Source organism: Rutidosis leptorrhynchoides, chromosome 5 (genome assembly GCF_046630445.1).
Source record: "Rutidosis leptorrhynchoides isolate AG116_Rl617_1_P2 chromosome 5, CSIRO_AGI_Rlap_v1, whole genome shotgun sequence".
NCBI classification, from domain to species: domain Eukaryota; kingdom Viridiplantae; phylum Streptophyta; class Magnoliopsida; order Asterales; family Asteraceae; genus Rutidosis; species Rutidosis leptorrhynchoides.
Genome location: NC_092337.1, coordinates 405,880,348 through 405,897,403, shown reverse-complemented (window position 1 = coordinate 405,897,403; position 17,056 = coordinate 405,880,348). Strand labels below are relative to the sequence as shown.

Here is a 17,056-nt window from a genome sequence, read left to right as displayed (position 1 = left end):
TAATACTATAATAATATTAAGTATGGTAAAAATAATTATAATATTTAGTATTTCTCATAATGGTAATAATGTTAATAATTCTTATTAGTGATAATAATAAAGTTAATAGAAATAACATTGATTTTAAATAAGGATCTTAAATACTATGTTGTATTGAAGCATTAATTTTAATATTTTTTTCTTAAAGTTTTAACTTAACCATTTTCATAATAATATTAATCTTCAAGATTTCTATGATCACAATCTTAACAATATCATTAAAACTTTTATAATTATAGTTATAATCATCGAGATCTTCGAGTTTAATTTCTAACTAAAGACTAAAGTTCCTGTAACATCAAGTCGTAATCCTAATCCTATTAATAACAATAGTAATCTTATTTTAATATTAGTTTAATAAAATTAATAATAATATTTTAACAATATATAGTAATAATATTAGTAATGGTAATAATAATAATAATATTAGTAATAATAACAATTATAACAATAACAATAACAATCATAATAATAATAATAATAATAATAATAATAATAATAATAATAATAATAATAATAATAATAATAATAATAATAATAATAATAATATAATAATAATAATAATAATAATAATAATAATAATAATAATAATAATAATAATAATAATAATAATAATAATAATAATAATAATAATAATAATAAGGAAATGATAATTATAAAAAGAAATTGAGCTACCTTTCATAAAAGGCTGTTTTTAAAAGAAAGAAATGCTCCATTTGGGAATTGAACCCGAGACCTCTAAGTACCCAGCATATCACCCAAACCAACCAATCCGTTTTGTTTTTCTGATTTTTATTCCCAGCAAGCTTTATTTAAACAAGTTTTCTGTTATCCTTTATCTCCTTCTTCTTCCAAAACTCCCTCGACCAGAAAAATTATAATAACGGATTTACTTTTTTTTTTTTTGTTGAAGGCTTATAACAACCAGCAAAATATATAATTGTGTTTACAAAAAAAAAAAAAAAACGAAAAAGATAAAAAAAATAAAATAAAAGAGTATCGCTGCTACTGTTTTGCGAAAAAAAAATGTACTTTAATTTGATTTTCAATTTTTCGAACTTTTTAGCTACAGGTTATAACACAAAATATGTTTTAAAACTTTCATATAATCTTTATCAATTATCAATTTGACAGAAAACATCCAAACTATTATGAATTTTAATGATGAACACAAATTTGACTTTTTTTGAACTTACCTTTGACTTAAAAATTTGGATTCGATAAGAAGAATTGGGAGTTCAAACTTTTCAGACAGTTTACCTAGAGTAATCCTAGCACTTCTACATCTTTAGTTTTTGAAAATTCATTGGAAATCGAATTATGGTGAAAAAGGTGTAGCGAACAGGGTATGTCGTGTGTGTTCTTCCTTTTCTGTTTTTTTTTTCAACAACTAATCAGGGATTGATATTACATAACGTGCTTGTGAGTGTCTAAACAGCAACTAGAAGTGATTGAAGTTGGATTGTAGCTAGGATTTGATTCGACAGAAAATTCTCACAGGATAAAAATAATAAAAAAAAAATTAAAAAGGGGATAGAGATGTGCAACTGGTTTTGGTTGTATTAGTAATTTAACTTCGTTTGATAACGAGTACTAGGGACATGAATATAATTTGGATTGTGATGTGTAACTGGTTAGGAAGAAAAGTATACACAAGTTTATTCTATGCTTAATATTAATAATAATTAATATTAATAATAGTAATACCTTTAACATTTTTAATAATCATATAAATAACTATGATAATAAATATTATATTACTCATATGAATCATAGTATATATAAAAAAAATACATTTATGATAATAATATAATGATATTAATGATAACAATAATGATAATTCCAATAAAAATATTAATAATAATATTATTCATAATAATAATTCTAATATAAATAATATTAATGTTATTAATGATAATAGTAATATTACTAATCAAATAATAATATAACAATTTATATATGTCGAATTTCATATTTATATCCTAATATTATTATTAGTAATAGTGAAAGTAATATAACAACTATATTTTAAATTTGTGTTTTAATATATATTAATATTGCATATTACTAATTATATAATATCTAATAATAAATACATAATACATATTATATTTATATCTTTTATATATATTCTGATATCATAATACTTCTTTATAGGGATCACATATATTTATATATATATAACTTTAATTTAATAACCACTTTATTATCATGTATATTACTCTATATTCTTAATTCAAATGATTAAATTCTTATTGTTTCTAGTTATTATATATAATTACTTTTATTGAATACATACATATTTATTAACAAATAATGGTTCGTGAATCGTCGGAAATAGTCAAAAGGTTAAATGAATTCATGAACATCGTTTTGAAATTTTTTTAGACTCAACATTACATACTTTGCTTATCGTATCGAAATCATATAAGGATTAAGTTTAAATTTAGTCGAAAATTCCCGGGTCATCACAGTTTGGGTTTAGGGTTTAGATTTAGAATTTTGGATTTAGATTTTAGGGTTTAGAGTTTAGGTTTAGGGTTTAGATTTAGGGTTTAGGTTAAGACTTAGATTCTAGGGTGTAAGGTTTTGGGTTTAGATTTAGGGGTTACATTTTAGGGTTTAAGGTTTATATTTTAGGGTTTGGGGTAAGGGTTTAGAGTTTTTAGGGGTTAGGTTAGGGTTTAGGGTGTAGGGTTTAGAGTTTAGGTTTAGTGTTTTGAGTTTAGATTTAGGGTTTAGGATAGGGTTTAGGGTTTAGATTTAGGATTTAGATTTTAGGGTTTAGGGTTTAGAGTTTAGGTTTAGGGTTTTGTTTTTAGATTTAAGGTTTAGGTTAGGGTTTAGGATTTAGATTTTAGGACTTAGGGTTAGGGTTTAGATTTAGGGTTTAGAGTTTAGGTTTAGGGTAAAGGGTTTAGGTTTAGGGTTTTGAGTTTAGATTTAGGGTTTAGGTTAGGGTTTGGATTTTAGGGTTTAGATTTTAGCGCTTAGGGTTTAGGGTTAGAGTTTAGATTTAGTTTTAAAAACAAACGATTTAATAGCTTTACCAATACTAATACTAGTGCTACTATTATTATAAGTTGTAGTATTTCATTATATTCTAAAAAAATACTTCATGTTTTGTTTTGTATTCGTGATATAATGAATGACGATTTGGATATTTACCAGAAGATCAGTAGTGGGTGTGATAATTAATCACTATCAACAAAGACTTAAAGGGATATGTTCGTGTTTCTGTGGGTAAATCAGAACAAAGATGTTGCTTATTCTTTACGTTTCTAAAACTGTTGGTAAACCCAAATGAGTTTGGAATATAACTTGATTTGCACTGGAATTATAAATACGCATGAAATGTCACCATGAACTATTTCTGATAATGAAGTGCTACTTGAAATATTCTTAAACAAATTATTTCAAACCTATTTGTGAGATGCTTTTATTACACCACTCGATTTAAATACATCTTCATTAGGATTTTAATTTCTTAATTCTGAGAATTCGTCGGTATTAAACATACTGATATGTATGTTAATTTGTAGACATGATTATCTAAATTGGAACACAAAGTGACAAAACTTAACAAGGAAATACAACTAAAAATGAACTTTCTAAAGCATGTACTTTGTAACTATATATTTTATGTATATATAACAACTATATGACATCGTGTATTTGATTATTGAGTTGTTATTAGTCCGTTACTTTAATTTGAACATCATTTTTTTACATTTGAACTTTTGAAATATGATATTGTTTATTTATGTTATCATGGTTAAAATTGTCTTATAATATTATCATTTCATAAAACCCGCGATATCGCGAGTCTTTAACTAGTACTCAGTAATAATAATAATAATAATAATAATAATAAAATAACTAAATATAATTAATGCTTTTCAAAAAAAAAAATATATAATTAATAATAATGATAACAACACAATAAGGGGATGATTCTCACACACACTTTTTTGATCCTCACACACCAATTTAAAGAAATGAAGTATTATTAAAAGAGTAAAAGGTTAAAATAGGTGTGTGAGGATCAAAAAAGAGTGTGTTAGAATCATCCCCCAACACAATAGTACAATTAATTAAATAATAAAATAATAACAAATATCCCAATAGGATATATACAATCACATCCAAAAATGTATACGAGTAGTACGGAGTATATATATTATGCATGATACATACAGAGTATATGATACCCTCTAACTTTTTTTATATTATATGCGGATAATATAGGTTTCAAATTTGAAAGAAAACCAAATACCTAGTGCCATCTAAAGCTGTAACGAGATTACGAAACATCCGATGATCGATTAAACAAGACGATACTCCGTATATAATGCAACAAATCATGAAATCATGAAAGTATCATTGTTGACTTATTCGTGTTTAATATTAACACAATTGCTTAACCGATAACTATTATGGAGTAAATATTTCACCTACTTTATAGGTGTTATATTTTACCATACTTCTCATCATTTTTAACCGCCACATAACAACTCTCTTCTTCTTCTTCTTTTCTTTCTATTTATTTAAAGAAAGAAAACATTTTGCGTATGACAACAAATCTAGTTCTAATATAAAAGCGATTAGGTTCATATACTACGTAGTATTATTTAATTTAATTAGTTAAAAAAAGAAAAATTAAAATGTGTTCACCACGGAATACTTGATCCCCAAGTACTACCCTCTTAGTCTCTACACAAACACAACACACCACACCAGTTGCAAAACTTTATCCCAAATCACAAATGGCTCGCAGAATCATATCGCTCATCGGACCACCAGAGATTCACCGGTTCACCCAAAAACTCACCGTCTCACCACCTCCTTCAACCGTAGTTTCGAACCCATTCATAGATGCCATGGTTTCCAACTTCAACTCCATTAAAAACTCCCCAAATCCACCAATGGGTTACACCGAAAACATGTCACCTACTTATCTATCAACCGGTAACCCATGTGTCGATTTCTTCTTCCATGTTGTCCCCGATTCTCCGACACAAACTATCACTCGTCACCTGGCTGAATCATGGGAACATGATTCTTTAAAAACACTGAAATTAATCTGTAATCTTCGTGGAGTACGTGGCACTGGGAAATCAGATAAAGAAGGGTATTACACATCCGCTTTATGGCTTCATAAAAATCACCCTAAAACCCTAGCTTGTAATCTGGCTTCCTTGGCCGAATTCGGATACTTTAAAGACTTTCCGGAGATACTCTATCGACTTCTCAAAGGACCCGATGTAAGACAAAAGGAGAAAGAGGATCATGAAAAATGGAAGCTAAGGGGTTATGTGATTGATCAAAAGTCGAAGAAACAAATCATGGCAGAGAATAAAAGAGTAGAGATTGAGATGGCAAAGGCGAGTATGAATAAAGAAGAGAAGAGGATCGCAATGGCTAAAAAGGCCTTTGAACAATATAATCGTGACCCGGATTACAAATTCTTACATGACCGTGTTTCAGATCTTTTCGCCGACCTATTGCGGTCTGATATCGAGTTTTTGGTAAACGGGAAGCCGAATAAAATCAGTCTTGCTGCAAAATGGTGTCCGTCGATTGATTCAATGTTCGATAGATCAACTTTACTATGCGAAAGCATCGCAAAAAGAGTCTTTCCACGCGATGAATACACAGAATATGATGGCGTAGAAGAAGCACATTACGCCTATCGTGTCCGTGATCGGCTAAGAAAACAAATCTTGGTACCACTTCGAAAAGCATTGGAGTTGCCGGAAATTTACACTGGAGAAAACCAATGGGGCTTGATCCCTTATGAAAGAGTGGCTTCGGTCGCCATGGAAATCTACAAAGAGCAGTTTTTGAAGCATGATAAAACAAGATTTGAAGAATATTTACAAAAGGTGAAGTCGGGTAAGGCCAAAATTGCGTCGGGTGCTCGGCTTCCGCACCAAATCATATCGAGTTTATACGATTATAATGGTGGACAGGTGGCAGAGCTTCAATGGAAGCGAATGGTAGATGATATGTTAAAGGAAGGGAAGTTAAATAACTGCATTGCTATTTGTGACGTTTCGGGTAGTATGACTTGGGATGGGGGTCTTCCGATGGAGGTTTGTGTGGCTTTAGGAGTACTTGTTTCCGAATTAAGCGAAGAGCCTTGGAAAGGGAAGGTGATTACTTTTAGTGCAAACCCGACTTTGCAGATGGTCAAAGGAGATGATTTGAGGTCAAAGATTCAATCCATTAAAAGGCTCCATTGGGAAATGAACACTGATTTTCAAAAGGTGTTTGATTTGATTCTTGAAGTGGCGGTTAATGCGAAACTGAGTGGAAAGGATATGATAAAGAGGGTGTTTGTGTTTAGTGACATGGAATTCGATCAAGCTTCAAAGAATCCATGGGAGACGGATTATCAAGTGATAAAGAGGAAGTTTACGGAGAAAGGGTACGGAGACTCGGTGCCTGAGATTGTGTTTTGGAATCTGAGAGATTCAAGTGCGACTCCTGTGGCGAGTAAAGAGAAAGGGGTAGCACTCGTTAGCGGGTTTTCAAAGAACGCCTTGAAGTTGTTCATGAAAGGTGATGTAGAAAGTTTGACGCCTGAGGGTGTAATGGAGAGAGCCATTTCTGGAAAGGAGTACGAGAAACTAGTGGTGCTCGATTAATGAATGTGCATACATTTTTTTTTTTTTTTTTCATAAATATCATTGTGAGTTCATTTTAAATGTTGATCATAGTTATAAGATGCTTAAGTGTTGGCAAATTAGACTTATCTAAGGATTTGTAGTGAAATCACCCTGAATGATTAGTAACTATAATTAGTTTTATTGCAAGTTTGAAGCTACCATTAAACTGATGACACCAACCATTTTCTTAGATCGATTTTACACGATTCTAATATCATCCAATAAACCCTTTTCACCTACAGTAATCACTCATGACAACAAGTTAAAAACAAAGACCATTTCAACCATAACCAGATAAAAGAAGAAGATATAATTGAGAATGATTTAGTTTGGTTGTCCCCGGCCATTGCTGTAAATTCGAAAGATGCACCAATTTAAGGTTATATGAATATAAACATGTAAAGTAGTAAAGAGATAGTTTAGTTCATTGATTAATTGAGATCCACATGTACACATTAAATGTGAAGGGAATGGGGAAATGGTATCTTTCTTATGTATGCTAATCGCATCAAAAGTTTACTATGATTCATACGCAATTTCATTATCTCACTTGAGAAGAGAGACTGGTTATTTCTGACCTGACATTGTAATAGTTATTTTATATATCAGTAGTTGCATAAGTTTGTGTTTTGTCTGTAGTTTAATTCATGCCCTCTTTTTATTTGTATAAAAAACTAAAACAATAATGGATGCATGTGAGAGAGCAACTCAACATATGCTATGTTTTAACATCAACGTACCAGTTAACAACATATGCAAATGAAGATTAGAAGCGGATGTTAGTTTGTTATTTTGTAAAGAAACATTAATTAATATAGTACTCAAAAGATGTAGTAATATCCAGTTGTGTTTATGTAATATGGATCTTTTGGCATGGAAAGGAATGAAAATGAATTTATCTATTTTTATTTTTTTTAAGTTTTGTATAGATATTACTATTACTATAATACTAGATTGCTATTTTTGTGTGTGCCAAAACAATTTATTGAAGATGCTAAACAAATAGCTGCTGCAAATTGCAGTTTTGTGTATGTCATTCAGTTTTTTTGAAGTGTTGTCTTGAACACAATAAATCTGAAGATAAAAACAGGTGCTGCATACTCAATTTTGTGTTATCATATTTCAATACAATTGCTGCATATTACTTGTTGAAACTGCTGCATATTGCACATATTTTAAATGCAGGTGTTGCAAGTTGCAGTTTTGTGTGAACAGCTATACTGTTGCCGCAGTTTTGTTGAACATATTTAAACAAAACAGCATACTGTTGAACATTTTATTACATCAAAATGTAATTGGTGCATACTAAACAAAACATCTAAGCAAGTTTGAACTGGTTAGGGTTAAACTTAACGGGACGATTAACTTTCGTTAGAATTAAGAATGTACGGAGTAATTGAGAATAAATAATGTCTTTAAGGACTATTTGTGCAGTTATAAATTGGAAGTGATGAAAAGAGAAAAAAGAAGGATTTAAGCAATTTGTCAGCTATTTTTGTTGATATATTCGTGTTTACTTAGACCAATCCCAACGGTGTGTTATACACCATGTCATCATTCATGTCACATGAGGGCGCCGATGGCATTGGTGCCGCCCTCGGCCGCCCTCAACCGCCCTCGTCACCATCGCCCTCACAAAAGTCATCCCTAAGCATATTCGAGGACGAAGTTTTGTGGCTTTTTTTTCAATTTAATGATGTTTAATTCCAATTTTGAATTTCTAGTGTATTTTTTTTTTCTTTTTTTTGTTATAAATTAATATCATGAAAAATGTAAGTTAAAGAAAGTGGGTGAGGTTGAAGAAGGGGTGAGGTTGAAGATGACTTTGATAGTTGTAATTTATTTAATTTTATATTTTATATTTATATAGGACTCACTGTCAAATTGATGGTTTCTAAAAATTGAGAGTTTTATACGAGTAGTTTTTTTTTTTTCTTTTTAATTTTAATCATTATTTCATATATTTGATTTGTAAATTATTTATTTTTAACTCTAATGTACTTTTAATAATAATAATAATAATAATAATAATAATAATAATAAAAAATTGAGAAAGTATGTCATGGTTGGTAATGGTGTGTTATGGAAGGAAGTATGTGTGGTGCCGAAGAAATGTCCATGACAGCGTCATGGTTGGGAATGGTCTTCATGGTTGGGAATGGTCTTATATTGCCAAAAAGTTGCTCGACCCTATAACTATTACAGTAAAACTATTCCAGTAAATATTAAGTATTCTGATTATTTGTTAAAAAAGATGGATAATCCGATAATTTAAGCAATTTGTCAACTATTTTTGTTGATATATTCGTGTTTACTTATATTGACAAAAAGTTGCTCGACCCTATAACCATGCGAGTAAATATTAAATATTCTGATAACTTATACGTGTTATTTGTTTCCGTTCTTATCCCCTTTTACACCATCAACATAACAACTATCCGTAATCCGTAATTATAATTATGTTATCTATAAAATAAAAATATAAAATAAAAACATTACGTATATGTAGACAACAACGAGAATATAAATGTCATTTAATTTAATTTAATTTAACTTAATTTAATTAATAAATTCTCCGTAATAAACATTCAAACGTATTCACCAAGTAATACGTGATCCCCAAATACGTACTAAACTCTATATAAACAAAAACAAACCAGTCGCAAAACATAAATCAACACAAGCAATTTCAACAACCAGTCGCAAAACATAAATCAACACAAGCAATTTTAACATCCCAAATCACAAATGGCACCTAAAATCACATCCCTCGTCGGACCACCAGAGATACACAGCTTCGTCCAAAAAAACACCGTCTCACCACCTCCTGTTTCGAACCCATTCATGGATGCCATGGTTTCCAACTTCAACTCCATTAATAACTACCCAAATCCACCCATGGGCTACACCGAAAACATGTCCGCTACTTATCTCTCAACCGGCAACCCATGTCTCGATTTCTTCTTCCATGTTGTCCCCAATTCTCCGACAGAAACCATCACTCGTCGCCTTGTCGAATCCTGGAAACATGATTCTTTAAAAACACTGAAATTAATCTGCAATCTTCGTGGAGTACGTGGCACAGGGAAATCAGATAAAGAGGGGTATTACACAACCGCTTTATGGCTTCATAAAAACCACCCTAAAACCCTAGCTTGTAATCTGGCTTCGTTGGCTGATTTCGGATACTTTAAAGACTTACCAGAGATACTCTATCGACTTCTCGAAGGACCCGATGTAAGACAAAAGGCGAAACAGGAACATGAAAACCGATCTGCTGGACGATGTAGACGACGTAGGGATTCTGTTACTGTTCGAAAGTTAAAGAAGAGTGCGCCGAGAGAACAACGAATTATGGTAGAGAATAAAAGAGTGGAGTTCGAGATGGCTAAGGCGAGTATGAACCGAAAACAAAAGAGACTCACGATGGCTAAAAAAGCCTTTGAACGGTATACTCGTGACCCGGATTACAGATTCTTACATGATCGTATTTCGGATCTTTTTGCCGAGCTCTTGCGAGCCGATATTGAGTTTTTGGAACAGGGGAAGCTGACGAAAATCAGTCTTGCTGCTAAATGGTGTCCTTCGGTTGATTCATCGTTCGATAAATCGACTTTACTATGTGAAAGTATTGCGAAGAGAGTCTTCCCACGTGAAGAGTATATAGAATATAGTGACGTGGAAGAAGCTCATTACGCTTATCGTGTTCGTGATCGGTTAAGAAAACAGATTTTGGTACCACTGCGAAAGGCGTTGGAGTTGCCCGAAGTTTACATTGGACAAAACCAATGGGGGTTGATTCCTTACAATAGAGTGGCTTCTGTTGCAATGAAATTCTACAAAGAGAAGTTTTTGAAGCATGATAAAACGAGATTTGAAGAGTATTTACAAAACGTGAAGTCGGGTAAGGCGAAAATTGCAGCCGGTGCGTTGCTTCCACACCAAATTATAAAGAGTTTAGACGATGGAGATGGTGGACAGGTGGCAGAGCTTCAATGGAAGAGAATGGTAGATGATATGATAAAGAAAGGGAAGTTAAACAATTGTATAGCTATTTGTGACGTTTCGGGTAGCATGAGTGGTCTTCCGATGGACGTTTGTGTGGCTTTAGGAATACTTGTTTCTGAATTGAGCGAAGAGCCATGGAAAGGGAAGGTGATTACATTTAGTGCAAACCCGACCTTGCAAATGGTGCAAGGAGATGATTTGAGGTCGAAGATTGAATTTGTGAGATACATGGAATGGGGAGGGAACACTAATTTTCAAAAGGTGTTTGATTTGATTCTTAAAGTGGCGGTTAAAGCGAAACTGAGTGAGAAGGATATGATAAAGAGAGTGTTTGTGTTTAGTGACATGGAGTTTGATCAAGCTTCATTGAAACCATGGGAGACGGATTATTAAGTGATAAAGAGGATGTTGTGATTTAGCGCACTTTCAAGACCCCGAGAAATTAATAGAACAATTGAGCAATAAATAAAGACACGAGGATTTACGTGGTTCGGCGTGAGGCCTAGTCCACGGGCGGAAGCAGAGATGGATTTTACTAGCAAATATGGCAAACCCGAGGTTACAATGTATCACTCAATCTAGGCTCCGAAAATACTAACAAAGTATTTGGACCACTCACTAGATTATTACACTTCCCTCGTAACTCACTCGTATAGAATTTTATTTAACAATTCTATACTCTCTCTATTTTCTACAATGCTTCTCACAAGAGTGTTATAGACTCTTTCAAGTATTATGTAACTTGAGATGGGATTTAAGATGTGAAGAATGGGATGCCTAAATGAAGTTCCAAGCATTTCCTTTTATAGTTGAAATGAGCCATATGAATGCATGTGTGAATTCAAGACATTTCATGGCCAACCTTGAATAATCCCATGTGTTGAATGCATATTTCAACAACCACCCATGTGATCCATCTAGATGTGTTAGGTGGCCTAACTCACAATCCAAATTGAAATTGAGTCAAATTAGTCCAACAAATCTCCACCTTGACGAACATTCCATTCCTTTGCTATCTTTTCTCAATCTCCGCTTCCCGTCAGCCCTCCCGGGCTCATCACTTTCTTCGAACGCCAACCAAGTCCAAACAGTGTTCGAACTTGTTTGTAGTAACGGGCTTAGTCAACATATCTGCCGGATTATCTGCCGTGCAAATCTTCTTGACAATTATAACTCCTTTTGATATGACTTCTCGAATAAAGTGATACCGTACATCAATGTGTTTGGTTCTCTCATGATACACTTGGTTTTTAGTCAAATGTATGGCACTCTGGCTATCACAATGCACTACAGTTTCGTCCTGTTGCAAACCCAGATCACCAACCAAACCCCTCAGCCACTTTGCTTCTTTCACACCCTCAGTTAGAGCCATGTATTCCGCTTCAGTTGTCGACAAAGCAACCGTCGATTGTAATGTTGCTTTCCAACTAATAGCACATCTTCCGAGAGTAAAAAACATACCCCGTCTGAGACCTTCTCTGATCCAAATCACCAGCATAGTCTGAATCAACGTATCCGGTAACATTAGTATTACCACCGCTATCAAATACTAAGCCAATATCTGTTGTCCCTCTGAGGTACCGTAGAATCCATTGCACTGCTTTCCAATGAGCTTTCCCTGGACAATCCATATATCTACTCACCACGCTTACCGCCTGTGCAATATCCGGTCTAGTACATACCATAGCATACATGATGCTACCCACAGCACTAGCATATGGAACATGTGACATATGCTCTACCTCCTCCTCAGTTTCTGGTGATAACGCCGATGAAAGTTTGAAATGTGCAGCAAGTGGAGTACTAACCGGTTTGGAGTTATCCATCCCAAAACGCTGAAGAACCTTCTCAATATATTTCTTTTGTGACAAATACAATTTTCCTTCACGTCTATCTCTGATAATCTCCATTCCCAATATCTTCTTAGCTGCACCCAAATCTTTCATCTCAAACTCACTTTTGAGTTGAGATTTTAACTGATCGATCTCAGACATGTTTTTCGAAGCAATCAACATATCATCCACATATAACAGCAAATAAACGTACGAGCCATCTGGAAGCTTCTTGTGATATACACAACTATCATAATCACTCCGCGAGTAACATTTACTAGTCATGAATACGTCAAACCGCTTATACCATTGTCGAGGTGATTACTTCAAGCCATATAATGACTTTTTCAGCAAACAAGCATAATCTTCCTTTCCTTTGACCACAAATCCCTCTGGCTGGTGCATAAAGATCCGTTCCTCCAACTCACCATGTAAGAATGCTGTCTTGACATCTAGTTGCTGCAGCTCCATATCAAGTAAAGCAACTATGGCAAGTAACACGCGAATAGATGTATGCTTTACGACCGGTAAGAAAACTTCATTAAAGTCAACTCCCTCTCTCTGAGTAAAGCCTTTTGCTACAAGGCGTGCTTTGAACCTTTCATCTTCTACACCCGGAATTCCATCCTTCTTTTTGAAGATCCATTTGCATCCAACAATCTTCTGACCTTTTGGCGGTTTCACCAGCTCCCACGTATGATTGTTATAAAGAGACTCCATCTCTTCATTCATAGCTACAGACCACTTTGCAGATTCTGGGCCACTTATAGCTTCACGATATGTAGCAGGTTCTTGGACCTCTATATCTTCTGCCATACTCAGGGCATAAGCTACCAAATCTGCATGCCCGAACCGTTGTGGTGGTTTTATTGCTCGTCGTTCTCTATCTCTTGCTAGATTATAATTCTGTAGATCATGTTGTTCATCTGACTGATCTTCTGGTGTCATTTGATCAACACCAGAGTCATGTACATCTTCTACAACGGGCTCGACAGGAGTATCTTGTACTACTCCTTGTGAAACTTCTATTTCTTGCTCCACCTGCTCTTCAACTTCACGATCTTTTCCAGCAACTACTTGTTCCTCCTCTGTCTTTTTCAACATAGCAGACTCATCAAATGTCACATCCCTGCTGATGAGAAATCGGGATGATTTACCATCAGGGCACCACAATCTATAACCCTTCACCCCATCTGCATACCCTAGAAATATGCATCTCTTAGCCCTCGGCTCAAGTTTACCATCTTTCACATGAGCATAAGCAGGACAACCAAATATCTTCAAATCACTGTAACTTGCAGGGGAACCTGACCATTTCTCCAAAGGAGTTTGACAATCAATTGCCGTTAATGGAGACCGATTTACCAAATAACAAGCTGTGTTGACAGCTTCAGCCCAAAATATATTTGGTAATTTTGCATTTGAGAGCATACACCTCGCTCGCTCAAGGAGCGTTCTATTCATCCGTTCTGCAACGCCATTCTGTTGTGGTGTAAACCGCACTGTGTGGTGTCTCACAATGCCTTCGTTCTTACAGAACTCATTGAATTCGCCTTTGCAGAATTCCAGTCCATTGTCAGTTCTCAAGCGCTTAATGAACTTTCCAGTCTGCTTCTCTATCATCATCTTCCATTGCTTGAAATTGACAAAGACTTCATCCTTACGTTTAAGGATATAAACCCATACTCTTCTCGAATAGTCATCAATAAAGGTTAACATGTATCTCGCACCACCTTTTGAAGGAACAGGAGATGGACCCCAAAGATCTGAATGGATATAATCCAAAGTACCTTTTGTCCTGTGAACGGCTGTGCCAAACTTTATTCGGCTCTGTTTTCCGAATACACAATGCTCGCAGAATTCCAATTTTCCGATATTCTGACCGCACAGCAAACCTCGTTTACTAAGCTCCATCATTCCTATCTCGCTCATGTGCCCAAGGCGCATGTGCCATAACTTGGTGGTATCTACATCTTTAGCCGATGAAGAAACTCCATACGCACCAGTAACCGTGCTACCTTTTAACAGGTAAAGGCCGTTACACCTTTCACCTTTCATCACGACAAGTGCACCTCTAGAGACTTGCTCGATACTCGCAGCCGATGGAGTCCAGCGAACCCAAGGAAATAAGATTCTTCTTCAATTCTGGAACATGCCTGACATCTGTCAACGTCCTCACCGTGCCATCATACATCTTGATTTGGATCGTTCCTATGGCAACAACCTTACAAGCTACATCGTTTCCCATAAGGACTTTACCACCATTTATTTGTTGATAGGTAGTAAACCAGTCCCTAATAGGACACATATGATAAGAACAACCCGAGTCAAGAATCCACTCATTACTTGAGAGGCCATCGGTAACACTAAGAATATTTGCACCATCAGAATCATTTTCTGCAACCGCGGCAACTTTATCGGCTCCCGCTGCATTCCAAGTCTCTCTTTTTCCTTTTAAGTCTGGACAGTCTCTACGCATGTGACCTTCCTTGTGACAATTGTAACACTTGATCTTTCTAGATCTTGGTTTCGATCTAGAACGACCTTTGTTGTTACTACTTGATGCTCTATCGTTACGTCTTCCTCTTGCCACCAAACCTTCTGCACTCTCTTCCAGATAATCCGCCGAGGATTTCTTCCTTAACTCGCTAGAGTTCAAGGTAGATTTGACATCCTCCATGGAAATAGTTTTTCTACTATATAGTAGAGTTGTAACCAAATGCTCGTACGATTTTGGCAAGGAACATAAGAAAATTAATGATTGATCTTCATCATCAATTTTCACACCAATATTATTCAAGTCCAAAATTATTTTATTGAACTCATCGATGTGATCATTTAGTGAACCTTCTTTCATCCGAAGAGTATACAACCGTTGTTTCATATACAACCTGTTCGTGAGACTCTTAGTCATATATAGAGTTTCTAGCTGTTTCCAAAGTCCAGCCGGTGTGGTTTCTGCCGCAACTTCTCTAAGCACACAATCGGCAAGATTTAGAATAATCATGCCGTGTGCCTTTTCCAGAAGTTCATCCTTCTCTTCATCTGTCAACTTTTCGGGTAGATGTTCTCTCCCTTTTAAAGCTAACAAATAACCTTGTTGGCTCAGTAGAGCCCGCATCTTCATTCGCCAAAGACCAAAATCGTTCTGGCCATTAAATTTCTCTACGTCGGACCTTATTATCGTCATCTTGTATATTTAATCACAGCTATAGCTCTGATACCAGTTTGTTGTGATTTAGCGCACTTTCAAGACCCCGAGAAATTAATAGAACAATTGAGCAATAAATAAAGACACAAGGATTTACGTGGTTCGGCGTGAGGCCTAGTCCACGGGCGGAAGCAGAGATGGATTTTACTAGCAAATATGGCAAACCCGAGGTTACAATGTATCACTCAATCTAGGCTCCGAAAATACTAACAAAGTATTTGGACCACTCACTAGATTATTACACTTCCCTCGTAACTCACTCGTATAGAGTTTTATTTAACAATTCTATACTCTCTCTATTTTCTACAATGCTTCTCACAAGAGTGTTATAGACTCTTTCAAGTGTTATGTAACTTGAGATGGGATTTAAGATGTGAAGAATGGGATGCCTAAATGAAGTTCCAAGCATTTCCTTTTATAGTTGAAATGAGCCATATGAATGCATGTGTGAATTCAAGACATTTCATGGCCAACCTTGAATAATCCCATGTGTTGAATGCATATTTCAACAACCACCCATGTGATCCATCTAGATGTGTTAGGTGGCCTAACTCACAATCCAAATTGGAATTGAGTCAAATTAGTCCAACAGAGGAAGTTTACGAAGAAAGGGTATGGTGACTCGGTGCCAGAGATTGTGTTTTGGAATCTGAGAGACTCACGTGCAACTCCGGTGGCGAGTAAAGAGAAAGGGGTGGCACTTGTTAGCGGGTTTTCAAAGAAAGCGTTGAAGATATTCATGGAAGGTGATATAGAAAATATAACGCCTGAGGGTGTGATGGAGATTGCCATTTCCGGCAAGGAGTACGAGAAACTTGTGGTGCTTGATTAGTGAAGTGATGAATCGAATGATCCAAGAAGCAAAAGTGTGAACGTAGTATTTAAATTTTTGTTTACTTGTTTATTTTCTTGACGAACCAGTTTATGATCTTGACTTAAATTAATAAAGTATGCATTTGTTTCATATTTAAGAATTTAGGTTATCTTCATCGTTTATATCCTAGTTTTTTCAAGGTATTTGAGGCAATATTATTTTGAGTTCAGTATAAATTATTTACCAGATCAGTTATATATATAATGTGTTGTGATTTAGCGCACTTTTAAGACCCGGGAAATTAATAGAACAATTAAGCAATAAATAAAGACACAAGATTTTACGTGGTTCGGCGTGAGGCCTAGTCCACGGGCGGAAGCAGAGATGGATTTTACTAGCAAATATGGCAAACCCGAGGTTACAATGTATCACTCTAATCTAGGCTCCGAAAAATACTAACAAAGTATTTGGACCACTCACT

At 34.7% G+C, this 17,056-nt stretch overlaps 1 protein-coding gene and 1 pseudogene across 1 annotated transcript; both read left to right on the top strand.

The window, feature by feature from the left end:
* Positions 1-4,964: 4,964 nt before the first annotated feature.
* Positions 4,965-6,689, top strand: LOC139846835 (uncharacterized). Its single transcript, XM_071836368.1, has one exon. It carries the CDS (start codon positions 4,965-4,967, stop codon positions 6,687-6,689), a length of 1,725 nt encoding a protein of 574 aa, XP_071692469.1.
* Positions 6,690-9,404: 2,715 nt separating this feature from the next.
* Positions 9,405-16,636, top strand: LOC139847564 (uncharacterized; annotated as a pseudogene).
* Positions 16,637-17,056: the final 420 nt, after the last annotated feature.